Source organism: Pyxicephalus adspersus, chromosome Z (genome assembly GCF_032062135.1).
Source record: "Pyxicephalus adspersus chromosome Z, UCB_Pads_2.0, whole genome shotgun sequence".
Taxonomy (NCBI): domain Eukaryota; kingdom Metazoa; phylum Chordata; class Amphibia; order Anura; family Pyxicephalidae; genus Pyxicephalus; species Pyxicephalus adspersus.
This window is the reverse complement of record NC_092871.1, coordinates 57,027,183-57,053,209: the sequence shown is the minus strand read 5'-3', so window position 1 is coordinate 57,053,209 and position 26,027 is coordinate 57,027,183. Positions and strand designations below refer to the sequence as shown.

The 26,027-nt window shown below is 36.9% G+C and overlaps 1 protein-coding gene across 2 annotated transcripts in view; it reads right to left on the bottom strand.

Annotated features, from left to right (window-relative positions):
* Positions 1-5,618: 5,618 nt before the first annotated feature.
* The window catches only part of LOC140343031 (metabotropic glutamate receptor 6-like), a 30,019-nt gene continuing 9,610 nt past the window's right edge, over positions 5,619-26,027 (bottom strand). For both annotated transcript variants that reach the window (XM_072429482.1, XM_072429483.1), the window contains 9 exons: positions 21,414-21,630; positions 21,181-21,316; positions 20,362-20,516; positions 20,140-20,280; positions 17,571-17,771; positions 17,295-17,434; positions 15,167-16,102; positions 14,628-14,882; positions 5,619-8,345 (listed from right to left, as the gene is read on the bottom strand). In XM_072429482.1, the coding sequence (XP_072285583.1) occupies positions 14,634-14,882; positions 15,167-16,102; positions 17,295-17,434; positions 17,571-17,771; positions 20,140-20,280; positions 20,362-20,516; positions 21,181-21,316; positions 21,414-21,630 (2,175 nt within the window). In that variant the 3' untranslated portion in view covers positions 5,619-8,345; positions 14,628-14,633. The remainder of the gene's footprint in view (positions 8,346-14,627; positions 14,883-15,166; positions 16,103-17,294; positions 17,435-17,570; positions 17,772-20,139; positions 20,281-20,361; positions 20,517-21,180; positions 21,317-21,413; positions 21,631-26,027) is intronic.

Below are 26,027 nucleotides of genomic sequence, written 5' to 3'. Positions count from 1 at the left end.
TTCAGTATCAGTCATGTAACTTGTGAAATTTGAATCATTTATCAGTTTCTGAATCTGGGATCCATCAAAGATTCCTGCTTTTAATTTTTCAGTACTCAATCCAGGGAGGAATCTACAAATGTATTTGAGGCAATCACTGTCTTTGTTCGGAGCTCTAACAAATTGCTTCATTATTCCCAAGTGGAGGGAGGGAATAGTGGAGGGAGAATGATTTGTTCTTTGTCAACCATAGGCTCGTTGATGTTCGCTGCACCTTTTTTCATGTTTTCCCTTGGAGGCCTTGTCACTTTTTTCCAGTGATCCTGCTTTGCTCTACTATCCCACAAGCAGACGAAACATGGGTAGTGTATCCACTTTGCTGTCCAAGTAGGAAGTTCAAAATTTTTAAATCAACACATATGGGCCTTTTGTGTTCATAATAGCAAAGCTTTTGTAGGACCATTTTGATTTTTTCATATTCTTCTCTAAGCTTTGTTGAGTGACCAATTGGAATTAATGCATAGCAGGGCGCATGCGCGAAGCAGGCGGATTATAGAGTCCTGAGCCTGCTCCGCTCTACACCGGGACAAACAGTGCTGTAGCGTACAGAGGGAGGCATGCAGTTGGAGAAATTCAGATGCCGACTCACGGTAAGAGCCGGCAGCAGCGTGTGTTAACACAGGCAGCCTCAGCATGTAGGAAAGCCAAGATGGCGGATTCCTCCCTTCACATGTGTCAGGAAAAGAGCGAGTGCTCTAGTGAAATAGAGATGTATACAGGGAGCCTGCCTTCAACACCAGTTGTACAATCACAGCCTTCAGATTCAGAAAGCCTTTTGGAAAAATTTCAGTTAATGTTACATAAAGCATTGGAGAGTACTACTAAAAAAACTACAGAGCACTATACAAGGGAGCTAAGAGAGCTGGGCCAGCGTATATTACAACTTGAGGGGTGAGTAGATGATGTTACTACTGTCCTAGAGGGGCATGAAAAGTATATTAAGTATCTGAAACAGGAGGCACAGCTTTTACATAAAATACATAAAATGGAGGATTATGAGAATAGGGCTCGCCGCTCTAACCTCTGCATACGTGGCTTACCAGAAAGCATAATTGATCTTAATACAACAGTGACTGCCATTTTTTGTGAAATATGTCCTGAGATTCAGTGGAAAAGCTAGAATTGGATCGTGTACACCGCACATTAGTAAAACCAAAAGCTGATGGTCCACCAGGGGATATTTTGGTTAAGTTGCATTACCCCCATGTCAAAGATGTGATAGTGAGGGCAGCCAAAACGAAGGAACCCCTCACTTTTCAAGGTCATAATTACCAGCTTTTTATGGACTTGGCTCCAGCAACAATACTGCGTCGCATAGAGGTGAAACCATTTCTTCAGATCCTACAGAATCAGCCGAACCCCTATAGATGGGGATTTCCCCTTAAATTGTTATTTACATATGGGGGCAAGTTACAAGCTATCTAGAGGAGGCCAGAAATCAGAATATGGGACTTTATGCCTGTGATCAATATGAGAAACCAGGCCATATTGAAAATGCTAACCCTCTAATATCACGAATATCTGAATTTCATCAGCAAAAGAGGACTAAGGAGCAGATCTACTTAAACGCTTGAGACTCTCACAGAGCAATATTTGAATATTTAATTTATTTTTGCTCTTTTTTTTTCTTTTTCTCTTCCTGCTTTACCTAGGGGTTATGGAAATAATGTTGGTCAATAATATATGAAGGCCCCTTTTCAAATATATATACTGATAGATAATACTATAGATTAGTAATAATACTATAGATAATATACTAATAGATATACGGTTCTGATAAATCTGGATATAAATCTATTAGCTTGAGATACTAATTATGTATTTGCTGGGAGCATAATTTTCTTTAAACAGTTAGTTGAATGTTTAGAGAATTGTTTGATGTTATCTAGTTTTTCTTATTGTGCCTTGTCCTGGTGTAGAAGTCACTGTGCTCTTTTGTAAGTTGCCTGACGACATTTCGGGGGCGACAGGAAAAATTCTGTCTTCCCTTGTTTATATTGCATTTTTGTATTATCAGAAAGGGAGAATGTGGGGTGAGAGCAGGTCTCCACTACGCACACCCTGGGTGTATATATTATGCATAACGTTTAGTGTTTTGTCCACCCAGTGTCACCCCTGTCTTAGTCTGTATCTTTTCCCTTTTGTTTCTGGTGTAAGGCAGGCGGCATATTGTACAAATGTTTGTGACAGGAAAAGGGTATATAGAGAAATGGTAATTTCAATACTCTCTCTCAATGTACAAGGCCTTAATTCCCCAGTTAAAAGGTCACAAGCCTTCAGTTTTTTTCATACACGTAAAGCAGATGTAATACGTTTACAAAAGACACACTTCTCTACTTCCTCCTGCCCAAAATATTTTCATGCGACCTACCCAACTGTTTTCAAAGCTAATGTAGCAGTAAAACAAAGAGGGGTGCTTATTGGTTTTAGGAAAAGAGTGTCATTTCTATTGGATAGAATGGTGGTCGATGAAGATGGTCGATGCTTGATATTGGTTGGAACATTAAATGACGCTAAGTTGACATTGATGTCTTACTATGCTCCTTATGAGAATCAATTGCTTTTTTTTGAACAGCTGATGATTTTGTATCCGGGGATAATATATTATCAAACAAATTTCTGGATTTGGTGAGATCTGAAACATTGTCAGATATGTGGAGGGAACTACATCCTAAAGAAATGGAGTATACATATTTTCCCCATCCTCACCAACTGTTTACTCGTATAGATCATATTTTAATACATCAAAAAGCATTGCCATTGGTTTTATCTTGTGATATTTTGTCAATCTCATGCTCAGACCATGACGCAGTTTGGGCTACATTGTCTTCCCTTTTTCCTAAACCCGATACTTTAGATGGTCACTTAATTACTCTTTGCTCCGTAACCCTGAGGTGGATCAAAAAGTACAAGGGATTTTGGTTGCCTATTTTTCTTTAAAACAACAACCTTTGACATCACCGGTTATCCTATGGGCGGCACATAAGATGGTGGTAAGGGGACGACTCATACAGATAGCCTCCCGGATTAAAAAGAAAAGTAGGGCAAAAGTAATAGAGTTAGAATCTAAATAAGAAAAGCTGAGAACGCAGTACAAAGCTTTATTAAATAAGAGTAAAAGACGACAAATGAAGGAAGTCCGTACACAACTGAATCTTTGCACAGCATCTATTGCTGAGAAATTTTTGAGATGGTCAAATATTACATTTTATAGATATGGTATATTATTACATTATTACATACATTATTGGCAAATAGGCTGATTTACTCGTAAAAATGCCCAAACACCTATAGACTTAGGGTAAATGGGATTGGTCCCACTAGTAATCCAATGCATATATTGCAGGAATTTTATGAACATCTACAAAAACTGTATCAAACTCCTCATTCTTTCGGTAAGAGAGCTTTGGAAACATTCTTTCAGTTTATAAATCTTCCGAAAATTACCGCTAATAGAATAGAAATTATGGAAGCCCCTATTACTTTGTTGGAAGTGATTAAAGCTATTGGGGATCTTAAACCCAATAGGAGACCAGGACCTGATTGGTTTACAGCAGTATACTATAAAAAATACCAGCAAATACTGGGACCTTACCTGGTGGAGACCCTCTACTGATGCGATGAATTGGTCTAATTATAGGCCGATATCTCTTCTTAATCTGGATGCAAAGATTCTGGCGATAATCCTGGCATTCGTTTGGAAGATCAATTGGGTGACCAGGCAGGGTTGCCCACTCTCGGCATTGCTTTTTGCATTGGCAGTAGAACCTCTGGCTTTAGCTATTCAAAATCATGTTGACATTCAGGGCACAGAGATGAATGGGGAACAATATAAACTCTACCTTTTTGCGGAAGATATTCTCTTTATTTTGACGATTCCCATGGTAACTTTGCCTAATTTGATGAAGCCCTTCTCGGGGCTGCAGTTAATTAAATCAAAATGTAAGGTTCTTAATATTACAATAGAAGTGGTAACATTGCTCAAAGAATGCTTTCCCTTTCAATTGGAGTTAAAAAGACTCAGCTATTTGGGTATATATATTTCTTCATCATATAATCTTTTGTATAGCGTCAATATCCCTGACATGGTGAAACACCTGATCAGTTTATTAGAAACATGGAAATGCTTGAAAATCAAATCTCATGGTTGGGCCGTATAGCTTCTATAAACATGTCTTGGTTACTATATCCTATGAGAGTTCTTCCATTAGCTATGCCTAATCATGTATTAAAAATGTTACAAAGTAAAATGTTAGAATATATATTTGGGGGGCAAAGCGCCCACGAGTTCCTAGACACTTTTTTATCGATCTCGGAACCTGGGCGCCCTATCGGTGTCGCATTTGAGTTCATGCTATAAAGCTGCCTAACTTACTCCTGTTACAATATCATGCCCAAAAGAATATACCTAAATGGGTTTCCATTGAGAAAACATTGGTGGCACCAATTTCAATGGATACATTACTCTGTATTCCAGAGGTACATTGGCGCCACATTACCAATCCAATACTGAGACATACCTTAAAAATATAGGACTCTAATTAATATACGGAGGGCCTTATGTCTGGCCATAGCCCAGTAAGTTCTAAAATTGGGAACCCATTGTTTTCTCCTGGTCTGGAGGAACCGAAGTGTTTTTCTTGGTGGGTAAAAAAAAAAAAAAAAAAATAGAATTTGTCATTTTACTAACATGGCAGGGATTCTTTCTTTTAGAGAGATTAGAGAAAAGTATGAAGCCCCACCTGAGGAACTCTTTAGGTATCTCCAGATCAGGAATCAGCCTCAAACTAGGCTGAGATTACTAGGTTGGAATTAATATTATGACGTGGTTTGATAGACTGTGTGTACAGAATGTAAAGGTAAAAGGAGTTTTGTAAAAGGCTCTGTATAATACTTTAGTTCAAACAAGTATGGCCATTCCCATCCTATTAATCTAAATAGGAGTCCGATGGGCATGTCACTGCAACTGGAAGACTGGAATTAGATATGGTCTGCAGTGGCCCATGGTAGCATTAACGCTTCAGCGGTATAAACCAATTATAAATTGCTGTTAAGATGGTATATGGTTCCATCTAAGCTTACTAAATTCCAGCCTACCTGTGGGAGTAAATGTTTTAGGGGATGTAATACAGCAGGAACTCTAGCATTACTAGCATGTTACCAAAGGTCCCCCATCCTTCCTTGGTCTTTGCGTCTTAGTGGTTGTCGATGTTATAAGTAATATGTTAAGAGTATTTTGGTATATATGTCATGCTTAACTGAGTGGTAAAGATAAAGCAGGAAAAAGTATACTATAACTAGATAAAGTAAAATAAAAATAATAGGAAAATATGCAGTTATCAGTAGAAGACAAAGTGGAAAAGAAAGGTGAATTCTTTTTGTATTCTTAAGATTAAGGGAGTAATGAAAATTGAAACAATAGGGAATGAATTACAGTTAAAGGTGAAGTATGGAAGGCTATTTTCTCTCACTCTATGTATCCCTGAGATATTTTATTATATAAAACAAATTTAAAAATTTGGATAAGGATTTGGATAAGGATTCACAGGTCACAGGTTTTTTTTTTTTTTTTGGATAGAATCACTAAACAGAAGTAGGGTCTGTACAATTATGTTGTAATGGAGGGAAAGGTAATAATACTTTTTCTCCTCTTATTAATAAATCAATTACACATTTGTTTTGAGTGTGATAACAGGTAAAGGGTTATAGCAGATAACAGGTAGCAGGTTATAGCGGTGGGAATGGGGAAGCAGTCTACAATACAAAAATGAACTAACTAGGAGTATACTGTGTATCGAGATAATAATTCTAATAAAAGATAAAGTTCAAGTAATAACTAGAACTAAGAAATACCAAAGGTTGGGATAGACATATATAATTAAATTTGAAGATTGTATTGTATAGGGATTATACTGTTTAAGTATGATTTGTTGGAAAACGAATAACGTATGACACATTTTATGTTGGCTTGTTTATTTGTATGATTAAAATGAAAACTAATAAAGAAATTGAAACAGAAATATGGTGGGAGTGTTACCTCTCTTGTCCCATAAACCGTTATTTTAACTTCCGGTCTCAGACAGTTCTATTCTTTTAGCCTGGATGCTAAAAGTTCAGATGCTTGTTTTGACAGACTGAGGTCACGTATTAAATCATTGAGCTCTTCTTGGGAGATCTGCTGGTTTGATGAAACACTTCCTTCATATTCACTTCCACTGCTAACTCCTGGATTACACTCCAAACCCTGTATATCCTCCATGTTGGATACAGGAATATCAGGAAGTGTAGTGAACACTGGTATGGGAACATCGGCACCATGCGGCACAGGTCGTCTTGCTGATACCAAATCAGGATACTCCCAATCGTTTTTCTTGTAACGATTAAAACCTTTTGCATTCACAGCACACAAATACCAATCATTATGATGATTTTTGGGCTCTCGCCATACCATAGGTACATCAAATTTCAAACTTTTCAGTTTTCCATTTTTCCACTGATGGTAGACATTCTACACAAGTTTTGCATACCATTTGGGGAGCCCAATACTTTTCTTGGTCCCCCAGGGTATTACTGAAATATGCAAAATATGCTTGTATCACAAATTTTGTAATGTTTCCAAGCAAAAGCAAAATATATTAGGGTCATTTAAACAACTTCTTGAAAAACTCATATTTATGTAAAAAAAGAAAATGTATGAATAAAAAAAAGGGAAGTGAAAGTTTCATGAAAATAATGCTACATTTAATATATAAAATGCAAAACATTGGTGTAAATAAAGATTGATAATAATATGCTGTGTTAACATTTGTTGTTGGTAAAATGGACTATTCTGATTCCTTTATCACAAGAACTAGAGCCAATTCAATGAAACTGATGTCATTTCTGGATTCAGCAGACCTGAAATACACTAAATATGTTGAAAAATCCTCGGCAAGTGAAAAAAATGTTTTTTGTTGAGCTGTGTTATTTATATATTAAAAGGTATCACTGACACAGCAGGTAATTAAACAGGGCTAAGTGATTACAAGAATACTTTATTACAATTTATATATATATGTATAATGGTTTGGCTTATGTTCCACCTGAAGTTTATATGGAGTAACAATATAAAGTCTGTAGCTGGTTATCATCATAACAAAAATAGGGGTTTTCAGCATCCCAACACACATAGGATATGTCTTTTAACCATCCAGAATTTGAAATATCCTTTCTAGGCTTTTAGCAATATGTTTACATTGCAAATTGTAAATCTTGTTCTACGATTGTATTGGGGAACCAGTTGTGTTCTAAAGCAGATCACCATATGTTAGTGGAAGATGGGTTTATGTGAAACATTGCATAGCTTTGGCAGTGAAAGAATAAAAGCATTTGGTAGTATAAGGACAGGGGCAGGTGCTGTTGTATATATTTCTAGCAAATATATAGCACAAGGGTTAGGTTCTGCTATGCATAATTCCCTCAGTACCAAAAAAGTAATCTAGGGTATGGTTCTCTTAGAAGTGTGGTATGGGCAAAGTGCATACATCCAAGAGTTAAAAGGGCTGCATATAGACTGAGGAAGAAAAAAAGGATAGAGCACCAGAAGCTATGATAGGCAGAACATTACCAGACCTGTTTATGGACAGCTAAGTCATATGCAGTTCTGTCATGGGGAGAGTTAAGTAATGCTGCAAACATCAGCAAGGAGAAGGGGGAAGTAAATTCATTCAGGTATGACAATGGATTATGTTTTTTTCATTGATGTACAGATCTTTAGGAGAATGGATGATGCTCTAAATTTTATTAAGTGGTTAAGGAAAAAATTCTATCAAGGTAAAAGATGGGTGACACAATTCTTAGACGCACAGTACTCATGCAATTGATAGATTTAGTAAAATAGGAGATTTTATGAAAGGAGAGGGACAAAAACAAATTAGCTGAATTTGGCCAACAACAGTACAGCTTAATGCATTAAAGATTAAATTATAGAATCAGAGAGGTAAAATAATTTATGATGTTGAACAGAACAAAATAAATGATATGCCAAATTCTGAGGACTGGATAAGTATTTGCCATGCAGGATTTTGAGAGGAGACTTCTGTCAGAGAACAGTTACCATGTTCTTTGAACAATTCTGTTAAGAAAAAAGTCAGCTAAGGTACTCTCAGATGAATTTTTGAGGTTACTTTGCTTTGCCCATTCTGACAACTACCCCTGTAGGCTCTTTTAATATGCTTCAATGAAGAAAAAACTTGATGATGTTCCAGTGGTGCAGCCCAGGGACTTTCTGTGGTATAAAATAACCAGAGGAGCATGACCCATCGAACCTGTTGGTGGAGAGACAGTAGCAATGTCATCAAATCTTTACTTATAGTCATTTGTTTTTAGTATATATATATATATATATATATATTTATATTTTTATATATATATATATATATATATATATGCAAACCACAGCTGCTTACATTTCAACAGGTACACCAAAACAAAAAAGTGTTTCAAGTCATACAGTTCATATTCTTTAGAAAAACAACTACAGCAAGAGAAAAGGCCTTTCCCCAGCCAGCATGCTCCAAAGTCCTTTGCTCTCTATATAAATAAAGGTTAATGTCAAATATTAGGTGTCCAAGACCCTGATTTAATATTATCCCACCTGAACAGGAAGTGAGAGAAACTCCCTGATAGGGTCACAGACAGTCGAATTATGCAATAGCAAGCATGTAAAGTTTGACTGTTGACTTCACTGTAATCTTTACAATAATTTATCAAAATATATACTTTCTAAAAAAAACAGTTGAATATTCTAGATTCTAGGATAGATCACATGTGTCTAGAAGATGAACAGCAGATATCAGCTCCAATGAAAGAGGTCACACAAGCCGACCCTGTTCTCCTAGGTGTTTGCTCATTTTCCCTTGATCTCTGATACAGCTTCCACATCTACTTCAAATATTTATCAGAGTGTAAAGAGGGCTGTAAGTGCTTTTATACCATTCCCCTAGTCACAGTCGAGGCTTTTTCAGCATAGAAGCCGTGGTTGCTAGGTAACTGGTTAGAAGGTGCTTATGAAGTTGGAATTTTCCCATACTCTTGGAAGACTAGCAAAAGCCTTAAAGTAATATGTAAAGATGTTCACATGGGACTAGCTTTAGAATCCTAAAATGGGATTTTGTATCTAATTAGAAAATTTATACAGATTTATGACAGATGTCTGTGTTAACTCATCACAGTTCAATTTTCATGCAGAAGATGGGCGAGCCTAGGCGCATTAACTGCAACTTTGCCCACTTAAGAATACAGATAGAGAATCGTGCAATGATTCTTTGGCAAATTTGGGTTCAGTGGAAGAAAAATGTGGATGTTTTTAGAAATGCAAACCTTTTAATGAACAAATAGAGTACAGTGGCACAGCAGATCTTCGTCTGAGAGCCAGACCTGTGACTAGCAAGCATGGAAGGAATCCTCCCATTATATTGATCCCAGCATGCTGAGGTGTCCAGATAGCCACAAATTTCCTACAAACAAAAAAAAAAAAAAAAAGAAAAACAGGAAACCACAAAAGTTTCCTGGGACTTTTTATGCATTCCTAAAAACTGACCATATTGACAACTTGAAAAGGATCATAAAATACAATTTATTTAACAATCAATAAAATGTCTAAAACAACTCTATTCTCTGTGTAAGTCTTGCTTATTTGTGTTATTAGCATGTCTACGCATTTCACAGAACACAGTCCACTTCATCAGCATCAGTGAGACGTAAATACAGTGGTTGTCAGATACTGCACTCATTACAGCGAGGTGGTTCTTTCACATAAATGTAGTTATGGCAGACCAAGGATATGACAGCAAAAGCCAAAGTTACACTTTTATATGAAAATATAGAGCTTCATTAGTACTTCTATTGCTTCCAGTTATATTCTACTCTCTCTCCAGTCCAACAACACTCTCCAGTCCAACAAATATCCCTAGCAGAAAAACGATTCCTTAACAGCATCAATACAACCCAGCTTCATCCTAAAGACCAGACCAGCCTCACTGTCTCGCTGAGTGCAATATCTGAGAACCACTGCAAATTTGTCTCACTGTTCTTTATGAAGCGGACTGTGTTCAACAAAATGTGTAAAACATGCTAATAACAGTGAATATAGTTGTTTCAGACATTTTATTGTTTGGTAAATAAATTGTACCTTTCGATCTTTTACAAATTGTCAATATGGTCAGTCTTTAAGAATGCCTAAAAATCCCAGAAAACTTTTTTGGTTTACTTATATCCCTTTTTTTTTTGTAGAATAAATTAAGGATGTGGCTAAATAAATAACTGATCGAAAAGTGGAACTGCCTTACTTTTCTTGTTAGCCACAAATGTCACTGCAGAACCCTCTCTGAGCACTGAAAGAGAGATGTTATGCCTTGAAACCTGTACATGCCAAGTACAGATACAGATAGAGATGGATAAGAATCCCTGTCAAGTTTTAATTGTTCTTTGTGTCCCTGAAATCTAGATTCAAAATTTTATTTGTCTTGGATAACAATGGCACTGGAACAGAAGATGAAGATGGGAAATCCAACATTTTTCAGTTGTCTCTGGAACTAGCGATCACATGAATCTTTAATAAGCACTGTATATTTCCTCATTATTTCTGTTGTTTTTTGAGATAGGAAGAGAAGAGAAATCTACCCAAACACAAACAACAAAAAGTATACCCTTCTCTCTAAAAAACTAAAGCCCTTTTCTTGTATTTTCTTTTAGGTACACTGCATGGCACCTTGCATGAGAGTTATATGATTAGTAGCTGCACAATGGCTAAATAGAAGAGTCAAGGGAGCCCGGATCCTTCACTGCTTAAGGAAAGCATTGTATGAGCTAAGTGTGTCCTAATGTAAAACTATGCTGTGTGTATTACATGAAAACTATTGCAACAAACTCCACACATCAGACTTTAATGTTCAAGTGTTTTCAGTGCTTTACTGTACCTTGCATCCAAGCTTAGGACAAAAATGAATGACTATAATGTCATGGCACTTTTTGCATCAATATTGCCACCTACATTTGCTACACAGTCTAATGAATATGAATATATAATTTGAATCAAAGCTATTTTGTTTTCTCTTCAGATAAGAATTTTTTAAACAAATGCAGTAAGGTAACTGCCAGCATTTACTATGAAAACAAAGAAAAGTACAGATTCAGAAAATCCAAAAAGATCAAATAAAAGATGATGATAAAAATAATTTTATAAAATTTTATAAAATAGGTGAGTGATTAGCTGAAAAAAATTAAAAATAATTCTCTACACAAAGCAAGACTGGGAAGAATTGTGCAGTACAGTAACTTCACCTGCTGTCCAGGTTCAGAATTGGGACTTTATATAAACAATATTTGCTGTTTTGAAGAACAATAGGTATTGTATATTATATTGTATTTATTCAATTCTAGATCTCTCAACATTATTTTCCCGATGAAGTGGCACTGACCATGGAACACATCAAGACACCCTCCAATGTTGTGAGACGCTAGCTCTAATGTTGTGGGACTGTTGGCTGGTAAACCATTTGATATACGATGGTCCAATCTATGAGCAATTATGATGTTCAGATTGCATGTTAAGACAAATGACATAATCTTTTATTGGTGTTTTAATATTTTCTAAATAAAAAGTTTTTGTTATTTGATTTTATACTTGTGCCAAATAAGTCCCCTTTCTTTCTGCATATTTTGAATTTCGAGTTTAGCATAACCAACTGTTTGTTGGGATGCAAAGGGAGGATTAATTGTCTAGGAACCCTGATGCGTTTTGCCAAAGAGGCTTCCACAGGGGAGATAGAGACGGATTTAAATTTTTGAAGATCCAGAAAGGTTGGTATGGATAAAAAAAAGTTGAGACAAGAATTAGGAGGTAATGAGGAGCTGATAAGTCAGTATGAAATTCCATGGAGCTCCCATAGATGGAGGAAGGATGGGAGTTATTTCCTTTACAAATTGCCCGTATCTGGATTGAAGGGAGCACTGCTGGGAGTTGCTGCAGGGTAGGGGCAAAAATAGTCCAAAATGTTCATCAAAAAAAAAAAAAAGTTTCTGTTTTGTTTTGAATGGCATTGCTAAGAGTTTTAGTTTTTTAGAATTTACTTCTTTCTTACAGTTTTTATTTCAATAGGTTTTTAATAAAACTTGTTTGCATAAATACCAAATAAACAAACAACTAAATAAATACAAATCTGAGAAGAAGGTATGTATAAAGATTAGGCTTAATTAACATAACGGTAATACAGAGTTTTCATTTTTTGATGTAACTATACATGAGCATAAAACAAGAAAGTCAGACTCTGTACCAAGGTGTTCACCAGCAAAAGAAAAGAGATAGTCAAGGGGTGAGGGGTACCAAGGAGTAAGACAGGGAATGGGGGGAGTAGGGGGGAGGGTAAAGTGTCCACTTCAGGGAGGAGTTGGAGACGAAGAATTGTGAGAGAGCCATGGACCCCAGGTAAGCTCAAACACATGAGGGGTGTCTTTGACCATGAAGGTAAGTTTATAATTTATCATGATCCGGTTGAGTTTAACCGATAGAGACATCATCGATATGGCCTTCCATGCTCAGGCCAGGGTAAATCTTCCAGCCAGAAGCATATAGTTACAGAATTTTTTGGTATACTTGGTCAATGGAAAATCAATTTTACTCAGCAGGGCACATTCCGGACCAATAGGGAGGGGGGAATAATAGAAGAAAGGAGGTGAAACAACTTCTTCCAGAATTCTTGCCCCACCGAGCAGGACCACCATATATGTTTCATATCACCTAGTCCACCACAGCCTCTAAAACAGGTGGTGGTGGGGGTGAGAGGAGCCAGGGAAGCATTTAGCTAACTTAGTTGGGACCAAATACCAACATAACATAACCTTATAGTTCATTTCAACCAAAATAACATTGAGTGAAACCTTGGAAATGTTGCGAGCAATCTCGATCCACTCTTCCAACTCCCAAGTTTTATCCAAGTTTCTTTCCTAGGCTTTCATAGAGTAATTTAAAAGAGGGGGTTGACAGTGCTGAGTACAGAATTGAATTCTGGCCCACTGAGTCTCCTAAAGATTTAGAAGTACTCTCAAGTGGCGTTTTACAGTAAGTAGGGGAGCATTGGGACATTTTGGAGCGAATAAAGGAACTAGGGAATAATGGATAGCTTTTGAAACTTTGAATAGGTTGAGTAAGGATATTAACTGAGACATACAATATCATCTGCGAAAAGTGCACATTTATTTTCTACTCCTTTGCAGAGTATACCTTTAACATCAGGGCAGAACACAGGGCTATGGCTAGAGACTCAGTGGCCAAAGCAAAGAGCAGGGAAGAAAGAGGGCAACCTTGCCTGGTACCTTTTTTAGAAGATAGATAACCCCCTAGAGAGACCTTTGTTTCAGGAGACCTGTATAGAGTGGACACGATCCTCAAAAACTCACCTCCAAAATTCAGGCGGCTCAGTATATACACATATATATAAGTAGTCCCAAAAGAGACTATCAAACTATTTTTGAAGGTCTAAAGATAGAAGCATAGTTTTTCTGTTTGAACTGTCTCAATTAGCAGAAACAGCAGAGATCAAGTCAATCGATCACCTGGTTTGATCCGGAGCCTGGCGGAATGGAATGAAACCCACTTTATCAGGATGAATATATTCACTATATGAATATGTCAGGTAGGAATTCAAGCGAACAGAAAAAATTTTGGTGAAGATTTTGAGATTACAAATAATGACAGGGATGGGGCAAAATTTAGAGACAGAGGAGAGGCCTTTACCTGGTTTGGGGATCACACTAATATGAGCTAAATTGGCTTCCCCACATAAACACTCCCCCTCCCTTAAGGCATTAAAGTAGCCCACCAGATGGGGGCCCAACTTAGTTCAAAATTTTTGGTAAAACGCATTGGAGAAGCTGCCTGGGTCTGGAGTGCTATTTGTCTTGAGGTGTTTCATCAACTAAAGAGTTTCTGTTTTCCTTAGAGCTTTTATGCACTAAAATGAACAGGAGAAAGGAGGGATCAACCCAAGAGGGACAAATGTAGCAATACTGATGCTCCACACATAAAGACCAGGTTCTGTTCCAGCAACCTAGTAAAAAAAAATGTATTCATTAGGTAAAGAGCATAGTAAAGAGCCCAAATGCAGATCTGCGGGCATGCATCAGTGACAGGTATACTGACATTCTGCAGACCCAGATCATGGAGGATCGTTACTCAGGACAGAGGATGTTGATGAGAATGATTCTTGTACAGTGTACCCATTGGAGAGCCCTTTGTAAGAGCAAGTTGTCAGTAAGCAGGTAAGTAATTAAATGAGGATTAGCTATAAACAGTTGACAGAGGTTGACTATGTGTGTGTGTATTTATGCTACAATGTTTTCCCAAACCTAAATAGCATTCCATAGATATTGCATACAATTAAGTTTGCTTTGTCTGTCAGGAGAATTGTGTTTTGGAATCCCAAAGAAATGGTAAACTGACACTCAGATGTTTCAACATGAAAACTTTAGGCACCTCTAGTCTACTTAAAATGAAGACTATAACTGGTCAGCTAAGACTGAGACTAAAACAATTTTTTTTCTATAAATACCTTTAATCACTTGCTCTCAGGTAGGCTCTTCTCAGGCAGTTTGCTTTCCCCGTTTTGTCGTTCACTGTTTTTCTGAGACAGGCGGGTAGACATGGTGGCCGCTGTCGCCACAGCCTTGAAGCTGCGCTTGCGTTTCTGCACGTTCTGCTCAGGATGGAAGAGTATGATGTAAACCTTGGGTACATAGAGCATTCCAAGGGAGACTGAAGCACTAAGACTCATCGATACTGTCAAGGTGGTTGTCTGGATATAGATCTAGGTAGGTGAGGTAAAAGAAGAAAATTTTACTTCACTGCTGAATGTAGAACAACTGGGACTGTGAAATGATTCCAGCCAATGGAAACACACTGGATAATGGCTCATGATATGGACAAGACCTGCATAATGAAAAAATTGATTTCAAACAAGGTGTTTTCCACAGAACACAGGTGAATAGGCACAAGCATAAAGTGTGTGGTCATGTTACAGGATGAAATACCAGTGAATAGCACAAAATGAGCTGTTGGCATGAAAAAGTGCAAGAGTTGTATTTCTTTCACCTTCTCTGCAGACTGTGCTGTACCAAAGAATATGGGTACAAAGGCCAGCCAGACAATACAAGTTGTGTACATAGTGAAGCCGATTGGTTTGGCCTCATTGAAGTTCTCAGGTACTCCACGGGCCTTCACTGCATATACAGTACAGGTGACCATAAGAAGGATGGAGTACATTAAGCAGCTGACTAAGGACAAGTCAGACATGTCACATTTCAGAACACCCCTAGCTAGCTCTGGGTTGGGTGTTCGCTGTTCCTCATAGTCAATCACACTGTGTGGAGGCAGCACTGCCAGCCAAATGGCTGTACCCACCAGCTGTACAGAAATGAGGCTGAAAGAGATGACCAACTGAGAAGCTGGACTAATAAAACGTGGAGGAGTTACTGAGCGCTTTCCCTGCTCAAAGATGCGGTAGATCCTGTTAGTTTTGGTCAGGAGGGCGGCGTAGGAAATACACATGCCAAGACCAAGGAAAAGCCGTCGAAGAGCACAAACTGCCACTCCAGGTTCTGCCATCATCAGGAAGGTAATTGCATACATTAAAAAGAGCCCAGTGAGCAAAACATAGCTTAATTCTCGTCCAGAGGCCCGCACTATTGGAGTATCATTAAAACGTATCAGGGTGCCGACCACAAAGAGGGTACTGAGTATACCTAGGATTGACAAAAAAAGAGGCAGTATGGCCCATGCTGAATGCCACTCCAGTTTTACAATTGGTGTTGGACGGCAAGCAGTTCGGTTGACATTCGGTCGCATGTCGAAAGGACAAGCCTGGCAGTTGAAGTCATCCAGCTGGTACTGGTACCCATCACATAGTTCACAATGCCAGCAGCATGGCACCCCCTTTACCATTTTCTTCCTCTCTCCAGGTTGGCAGGGAAGACTGCACACAGATGATGGAATATCAGGCTGCCCACCAGACCACTGCATCTCCTCAATCTGAAGCAGCAAAATTGAAAAATCCACATTAGTCTTAAGAAGATATGTGTAAATGACAGCACATTGTAGCTACAAATACACATTATTTCCATTTGTGTTTTTTTTTTTTTTTAAAACATTGGCTTAGTTATCTTAAAGTTGTTGGTGATCGTATAGTGTACTAAAGGCAAGCCAAAGAACAGAATATGAATAAGAGAAAAGGAAGGAAGGAAGGGAAAGGGAAAACCTAGAAATTAAAAAAAAGAACAAATTGTAAATTAAATTTACATAACTTATATTTACATAAATCATGGGTGCATTAAAACCTAAAAATAGGTTCCTCTTGTTTGTTAAATATACAATTAAAAGAATTATCTGTTTAATAACTGCAAAAAAATAATGTTGGTTTTGCACAAAATATTTTGGAGAAAGGGGTTGAGGTTTAGAGGAGTAAAGAAATGTTTGGGCTCTTTGTAATGCATTAGAAATAAGTAGCATAAATAAGTAGTAATAACAAGGATGACATATCATGCTGTGAAATTTTTAGGCAAAAACACTAGTGGGCATTGACCAAGCAAATTAGTGACACATTTGGAATCCAATCAGCATGCCTCTTATTTATCAAACGTCTCTGCAATAAGTCTCTGCAATAGGTGTTTTTGCAACCCATGCAGGTTAATTGCCCCTAATGGGAACAGATTTTCAAAGTACATTACAGATTTATTACCCAACATAAGACCAATTTTCATACTAAACTGACATATAATTAAAAAGTAGTCAAGGTTCATCACAGTAGCAATGCAGCTTCAGCAAATCTAAAAAAGGAATTTATGACTAAAGCTTTAACCTCCTATAACTGTACATCTAAAGCATGTTTTGTCTCATAGCTTGTGTTTAGCATAGTCTAGCTGTGTGACAAAATTGATATATGCTCCCCACTGTGTTGTGAAAGAAGACAGAAGAACACTATATTTCTAGCACATCAAGAGTTATTTTTCTGAACTGTCATTATTTTAAAGTGATAAATTAATGTTAATGTATTGCAGTTTTGGATTGTTAACATATGTTTTACCTGAACTGTAAATTGGAAATATATATATTTACTGCTTTGTAAATACATTCCTAAGAGAGGAAAGGGTGTCTAAAATATATCTAAACAAACCAACTGTGATTTTAAAATAATTATCATTTCATCTAACAGGTTAATTCTTACATTAAGTCGTAGGTACTCTGTCCATTGTCCAATCACTCTGTAGGAAGGAGCAGAAGCATTGGTCATCTGATACTGGAAAATGTCATACCGGCCTGGAGCGTCTCCATTTTCATTAAACATCACTGGAGTTCCAGCACTTCCTGAACAGAGAAAAATGTGAGGTGTTTTTCCAACAAATCATTTCATAATGTATACAAATCCTAATTACAAGGTAAAAGGTATAAAAAAAATCCCAATACCTGTTTCGGCTTGGAACAACAACAGAATTGCCCTTACCATTGAAGTTAACCCTACGTATATACTGTAATAGCAGTCGTCCATCAACGGGATCCATTCTGTCACAGACCCCAATGTTTCCCTGGCAGAGATCACTGTGCATACTGTGTAACGCATGAGCCATCGCATACACTGCATCAATGACAAACTGCACTTTTCCCTCTTGTTCATAAGTTGAGTCTCTGCTTATCCTTTCCTCCCCTGTAATACAAAAGTTCAAGTCAGCACAACTTAATACCTTAAAATTCCTATCATGTAAAACAATGAGAACAAGTACATTTGTTTTCAAATGCCAAAAATTCCAATATTGTGACTGCAGTTTTACCTGCAAAGTCAGCGTACTAGGTTCCTTACTTATACCATGGTAAATGTAACTGGAACTAATAGAATATGTTGTTCCATGTTGCACAGCACAATCTGGCAGCAAGGACAGGGGACTATGTGAGATGCTTAATTTTAATCTGCTATTGAGGTTTAGACTGTGTTATTAAGTGAGGAAGCAAAGAAATGAAAAAGCGGAAAGGAGATACCTACCAAAACTTTAGTATATGGGAGCTTTATTCATGGATTTAATTTTGTCTGACAAATTCACTTACTAAAGTTCATCCTATAATTGTACACATTAAAAATGTAGCATTAAAAATTATATATAAGGATCTCTGTCTACCTGCTACAACTCAGTTAGTATAAAATGGAAGTAATATAAGCAGAAACCTAAACTTGATCAGCTGTAGGATCCATTTAGGACTTTGAGTTTAAGTAAAATGCAATTACAAATTGAATTTTTAAATTCAACATTTGTTAAATCCTTTTTCTTGGGGCCCAATAAGGGACAGAGGAAAACTTTAGATTATACTGCTAGCTATAGAAGGACAAAAAATACTGTAGGTCATCCCAGGATAAGCTATCAACAAGCCACAGTTACATAGCAATTCAGTACCAAGAGCATGATCAAAAAACAGAGGGATGTGACCTGTGTCCCTGAATAAACATTAAGAAAAGGCTTATACTTTGTGTAAAAAAAACTATGTTCTTCTTCTTTCGTTGAGGGACACTGTAAGTCTTTAAATTTCAAGACATCCATACACTGTGCAACTGAAAGGTAGGTAACACAGGAAACAAAATGCTTACAGGCCCAAAAGAACAACAAACAAGTGTTGGGAATCACACAAATACAAAACAAATACAAAACCACATCCAGACAATGGTATGGGGTGTCCTGGACAAGGTAGAAAAAAAAGCACTGGGCTGCAAATCCTCATGTCCCTGTGCAGAAAAATAAACATTTTTTTGTAAGATGCAGCTGCAAATGTAGACAAGGGCCTCATAGAGTAACTCCAACTTGTGGGTGAGCATAGAGAAAGAACCAGTTTAGTTTCTATGGGCAGATGTACAATCAGAGATGGTTACATGAGAGAGTCCAAGTCCAATGGTCCTAAGCAAGAAAAATAAAATTAGGAGGGCAACACTCTCTGAAAAAGTATAGAATGAGCTGAATCCCTTAAATGTTCCGAAATGCAGATGCTGGTCCCGACCCAAAAACAGGAAGTAAAACATTTGTTCAACTCAAAAAGTTGTGGGGGTCAAAGCCTGAGGACACCAAGTGAGGTACATCTTCCATAACCAATGTTAAACCAATGTTAGAATTAGATGCCCTATCCCTCATCTATCTGGGGTTGGCGTGCCACATCTGCCTGGAACAGTACAGATAAAGGAGGATCACTGGAATGCCCTCCATATCAATGCTGCAAAACAGAGGGGGAATATGTGTCAAGGCAGGAAAGGCATTGATGAAAATGTACTGATCTCACAGAGCCACCACAACATCCACTGCCTTAGCTAGTTAAACCCTCTACCTGAAAGCAAATCAGGTTATGAGGCCAGGAGGTCCCCAGTCTGTGACACAAAGACTAATTTACAGTAGTGATGGGAGGCTCCTAATTAAAACAAGAGGTGCTATAAAAAACAGTATGTACAAATTTGTACATTACATACTCTTGACCCCTGTCCCTGTCTTTCTGTATTACAAATGTAGATTTTATTTATTCATACCTCTTTAAGCTCTTGTGTCTTATCCTGTGCAATTTGGCTACAATCAGCTTGCTACATACAACATCATCTTTCCTATCATTACACCAACCCTAGTGGTGTCAGTGAGGCTCCCAGCATTAAAACGTTTGAAATCCACTGTCCTTGGACACCAGAAAAAAACTTATAATTTTGTTTTGCCTGGCAGTATTGAATCCTCTTGTAAGAAGTATAACCATTTGGTAAAGACTTTTTTCCCTTAGTAAATGAGAAAAAAAAGAAATTGGGCTTTCTGCATTTTAGTGGAGTTTCCAGACACCAAATTAAACATTTGGTACTACAAGTAAAACACAACAAATTTCACACCACAGAAAAGAAAAACAAACTAACTGCATATAACCAGCCTGTACATTGGATATTATATATATATTTACAGTATATACTATAGGTATAAAACAATAAAGCATTTTAAAAAAAAATATGACAAATAAAATTCATTACATATACAGTTTACCATCCTCAATATACATTGTAAGCATACCAGTGCACTTTCGTCTGGAATCCTCTTGAGAAGATAGAGACCTGGTCAGTTTGCATTTAAAATCATCTTCCCAAAACTCTGCAAACCAAATATTGCGTCGGTTGTTTTCCAGCGTTCGGCTGATAAAATACTGGTCAAACCCTAAAACATAGACAAATGTGGCTGTGACTTGTTGAGAGCTATACCACTGACCATCAAGATGTTTGCATTAAATCAACTCACCATCAATTGAAGCTCTTTTAGGCAGGATAGTTACAGCCCCTTCTGCAACTTCTTCCAGTCCCAGGACAGGAGATGTCTTGGATCCCCAGCTATCAGATCCTACCCACAAGAAATGACCCGTCTGGTTGGCTCTTTGAGCTGCATCTAAAACACTCCTACCAGCAGCAAGAACATTTGCAGTCAACAGCATATAACATTAGGTGTGTTCAGTTTCAAACATTTAGATGAAACTATTACTAACTTACAAACTATTTTTGTTTTTAAGAAATTATATAACATATAAAACCCATGGAATAATTAGCCATTTGACAATTTAGTGTTAATAAATATTATTTATTGGATCTGTTCATTGAAAATTACCATAACATAATATTATGATGCCAGAATTTATAAAACTGCCATAAACATGAAAATGGCAACAGTAGTAGGATATTTCTATTTTTCCAGCCCTATAATAGGTTTACTGAATTCTCAGTTTGCAGGGAGCATTCTTGTACTAATGTCTAAAAGAATGCTAGGGGACAGAATGTTTCATTAGAACCATAGGATAAGGTGATTATTTGATTTTCTCACTTTAATACTCAGTCAGTACAACAGAATGGCCCATAATGAAATTTATAAAAATGTTAGCGTTTTGCTGTAGCTAAAATAATTAAAAGGTGGATATGTGTTAAGAGAAAAGAAAAGTGTGGGAATATTCAGTTTGAATAACATATAAAAGCAATTAGGATCTTCAAGGTTGGAAAGAGAAGAAAGAGTGTACAAAAGAGTGTACAAAGAGGTGCACTAAAAAAGAAAATATTTGCAAAGTATTCTCACTTGATGTCATCCTCATTGGCAAAGATAATGATGCCACGAGCATTAGGGGTCTCTAGTAGCCTTCTTATCACCTTATCAAATTCTCCAGGTCGTGGCTCCCGAGGAATCTTAATAGACTGAGCAATACACACTCCTCCTACACAATGAGAGTAACATAAAAAGGAGAACTTATGTACATCAGGTTTTAAATTGTTTAAAAAGAAATGTTAATATAACTAAAATGAAAAACCCACCAGCTTCCCGGGAAATCTGTATAAATGCTTCAACTCCACTCTCCCCATAGTTGCCCTCAGATGCCAACGTGGACACATAATTCCATCCAAGAGCTTTGACAATATCCACCATAGCCTGAGCCTGGTAGGAATCTGGTGGCACCACTCGGGAAAAGAAGTCATACCGGTTGTTGTCACTGAGTTCTGGAGCTGTTGATGCATAACTTACCTGAGGAATCTAAATGGCATATTGATTAACAATTATTTTCTGTTATTAGATATTACTAGACATTGAATATTTTTCATGATACAATAGACAATCAACCAGTAACCGTTCATATACTAGCACAGAGAAACCTTTGAAGGAATGGCTACACCTAACAATACAGACATGAAGGTCTTTTCATAATAAAATTTTTCAAAGGCAAGAGCCAGCAGCTATGCATCAAAGCTAGAAAATAGACTGCAGCTTCTCCAGGATGGAGAATTATTCATTAACATTGTAAAATATTAAAAATAATTTCTAAATAGGCTTTTTAAAGACTATTTACCTCAAAGGGACTAGTGAACCGAACCAGATAACCACATCTTATCTTTCTTAGGGACTCCAGTGGCTTAAATTACCCTCAAGGAAAAAAATCCTCAGGAAGCGCGCACTGGTGATGAACAAAGTACAAAACACAATACAAACATCTTTACAAATCCCTACGTATCTGTAGAATTTTTGTATTAGTAACTCCAGTGCTGTTTTGCTACTTTTATTATGCCAAATATTCGATTTATTGTATAAAAGGAAAAAAAATGTGAGCTCACTTCTCTATTCATTTTACCATGAAGCTTTGAACAAAGGAGCACTATGATTTAAAAAAAGAAAAATCATAAAATATATATTTTATTTTGTCTTGACAGAGCTGAAAATTGGAATGGAGATATCCTACCACAGGAGTCTTTAGGAGATATAGGAGGTTGATGGGGCAGAAAACATATAAAAATAATACAAACATTTTGGGTAGAAGGTATCATTAAAAATTTTTGCATGACATACAACAGAGATCTACTTCTCCAACCTTAAAGGAAAATAAAGAGTTAAGGATTCTGGAAAGACACATATTAAAATGTCTAAAAATTAATCTGTGATGGTAATAAAATGAGGTTTGATGAGTCTAGAATCTCTAACTTTTATTGGCAACATAAAAAGATGAATCCAATAAATCATGCATTAAAATCACAGTTCTTTGTTCAGGGTATTCTTTCTAAAGCTCAATAATCTTTCAATATGAACCCTGAGAAGCATTACTTATTATTAGTTATGAATTGCAATCAATCCGTGAACAATTTAAAGCATTAGAGGGTTATCACTGTTCTGACTATTAAAGGATAGTAAAAATATACCTCAATATAGATATGTTATACCATGTGTAAGCAGAGTTTTTATGATGCTGTAAGCCTCATGGATAATGGATCTAAAATTAACAATGGTTGTTTTTCAAGCCATCCCAGTAGTTATACATTAAGGTATTTTTATGTGTCCTAAGAGGTGTGTTGTCTCTGCCAGTGATCATGAAAACCAAAGAGGAAGTCACTGACACCCCTAAGTACATGATCCTTCCCTTTTTATAAAGGCACTGTGCTGGACTTCGTCTTCTGTTTCCAAAAGTTCTACAAATCATCATTTGTGGTTGTTACGTCTAGCACTGTTCCTCTAATACAATGTCTGTTTCCCATAAGGAATGGATTCCAACCCTGGCCATTGCCTGCCAGTCATCAGGCACACTTTACTGCAAAATGCATTAGCTTACCAACTAATCAACCACCCAGATTAATGCACTTTGTTCCCTTCACTGTTTATTAGTTTACCCTTTTAGGAATGCCTTATTTTTATGTGTTTGCTATTTTATATATTTCATATACATATGTTTTTTTTTTTTTTTTTACTCAGACTAGTAACTATCTACGAAAGAAAACATCAGAGCGCTGAAAAGAAAATCAGAAGTCTGGAAAAGATAGACTATCATAGGTGAACCATAGTGATCCAGCAAACTTGTCATGAATGTGGTCCACGATTTTAAACGTTGAGCAATTACAGCAAATTAATTTTAAGGAATCCACTCCAGGTTTGCTAAATCTCTCGTTATATACAATCTTCTAAAGTCATGGAGAGTTTTAATAAATCAGGCACATTGATGGTCATTTTGGTTAAATTTGGCAGATAGATAGATAGACTATCTTTGAGGGTGGAATAGTAAAGCACAACTCCAACATCACTACTAAACAAAACAAAAAAAAATGAATGTAAAATAGCAATAAAACAGCTGCTCTTCAGAACATGTATATTTTAACCAATTTAGAAAAACAAGAACTGACAAAAATGACACCATACTCAAACCATTATCATGTATATCTGATATTAAAAAAAAATATTGTTCTTCTAAATAAACCAAAGTAGGAATTGCATGCATTTACCAACAAACATCCTGATAAATTCTGAGATAATATTTGTCCATTATCTGTAGTTAACCCACTCAGACTATCTTTGATCTGACACATGAATAAAATCCAAAGCACATCACGCTGCGGGTTGGTGTCATCAACCACCTACATAATCTCTAACCTTGCATACTGCCAGTGTAGCCCAATAGAAGCTTTACAATTTTAATTTGATTACTGTGAGCATTTCTGGCCTAAATCATTGCAAGGTCTCTGTTATGACACACAGATAATCTGTGATTTGGCACACAGGCTTTGCTTTCTAGCCAGAAAATAAATGATGTCATTATTGCCAATAAGTGCAACTACATTTGGACTTGCACAAAATAAACAACAGCAGGGTATAATCATCTCTAGAACAGTAGCTATAAGTAGTCTTAAGGAAGTATGATCATGTCTAGACTAACATGGGATAAACGTCTCCTGTTTTACAGTCTTAAGCTACGTACACACATCCAATGGTTCTCGCCCGATAATCGGCTCAGGGCCGATATCGGATGAGAATCTGGTGTGTGTACAACTCCTGTCGTTCCTAATGCAAGGGAAGGGTGAGAGCGTGCAGCAGGATGCCGCTCTGTCGTTCTCCCCCTCCCCTCTGCATAGAGCAGAATGGTGCTGTATGTACATGAAAGGATCATGAAAGATCCTTTCCAAGGACTTTATTTGCACGTGTGTATGCGGCTTTAGAGTTCTCAGTTTTATAGGGCTTGTGGCACCATTGATACTAGGACAGCCTTAAAGAGAACAAGAGATTGAGTCATAGAATTTATATAAATACTCAGATATAATTACTATATAATAATAAAAATAAACTAATTATTATATAATTATTGTAACACCATATAAACATAAGAGAAGTATGTTACTCAAAGGATATTTAATGTGCACACATGTACTTGCCTTGGAGGAACCATGTATACAGACCTTAGGCTGAATGTCATTCTACCAAATACTGCATTGTACCTAGCAGTTATTTCTTAGTACAGGCAGCTTGTTACATTTTTTTTATCACTTCAGTTTCACATGAGATCTTACAGCCATAGTGCCTGACCACTTTCTACCCACTTTGATTGTAATATTCTCTGATAATTCTCTGATAGCAGAAGTGATTCTTGCTATTTCTGTTTCTCTAGTTGCATTGTCCCTTATGTCAAATACATAACTGAGCTAAAAGGAAAAGAGCCTTTTATATTGGTTTTAGCACATCTCATCATCTATGCCTATCGGAAACTGGAATATTAATGGTTTATTACAGATGCAGCTAGAATTAGATACAAGCTACAAGTTACATAAATACCATCTTTGTTTATTATTATAGTCAGATGTAGGGCAAGTATCTGCAATAAGGCACAATGAAACCAGTTAGCTGTAAATACAAATTAGTCAAGCTTTTGAATAAACACTAAAAGGGGCATTACCAGTTATTGTTAAACACAACCAATTCTCCACCCTTCCTGTTCCTAGAGGTATCAATTACACCGGAACATGACTGTGCTCCCCACTCTACCCACAAGGCTCCCCTCTGTAGCACCTATCAGGAAACCCACTATAAATTGCATCCTGGATGGTCCAAGACTGCAGAGGGATCAAGCTGAAGATACCTTGCTACATATCTCATGGTCATGCCCATAATTATAGTTTTCCAGGACCAGGTAAGTCACATCACACAATCCCATAATGGATCCTCCTTTTGGGTAACCCACAAACTGCTAATCCTATGTTTAAACCCCTTTATCAAAAATTTGTTTCAAATTTTATTTCAAGGACAAGTTTAAGAGCTTGCCCTACCTTCATTAAAAAGACAGTTCTTTGACTCTCTTTTACACTAGAAAAAAACCACATCTCAAAACTGTACTACTATGCCAAAACACCTACACCAACAAAGGCTGTGCAAAGAAATTCTTCAAAATATGGGCAACATGGCTGGACAATCACAACTTTTATAACATTTTCACACTATCAACATGAACATTTTTCCCCTTTTTTCACTGCTCACTTAACACATCTGTTGCATACTGGTTTATGAAAGCGCTCTAAGACTGAATAGGATAGACTATCATGGGGGAACCTGGGTTATCAAATAAAACTGGAATAGATTTCCTAAAAATAATCTGCTATCAGTTGCTAAATGTTTTAATTCCTGAACCA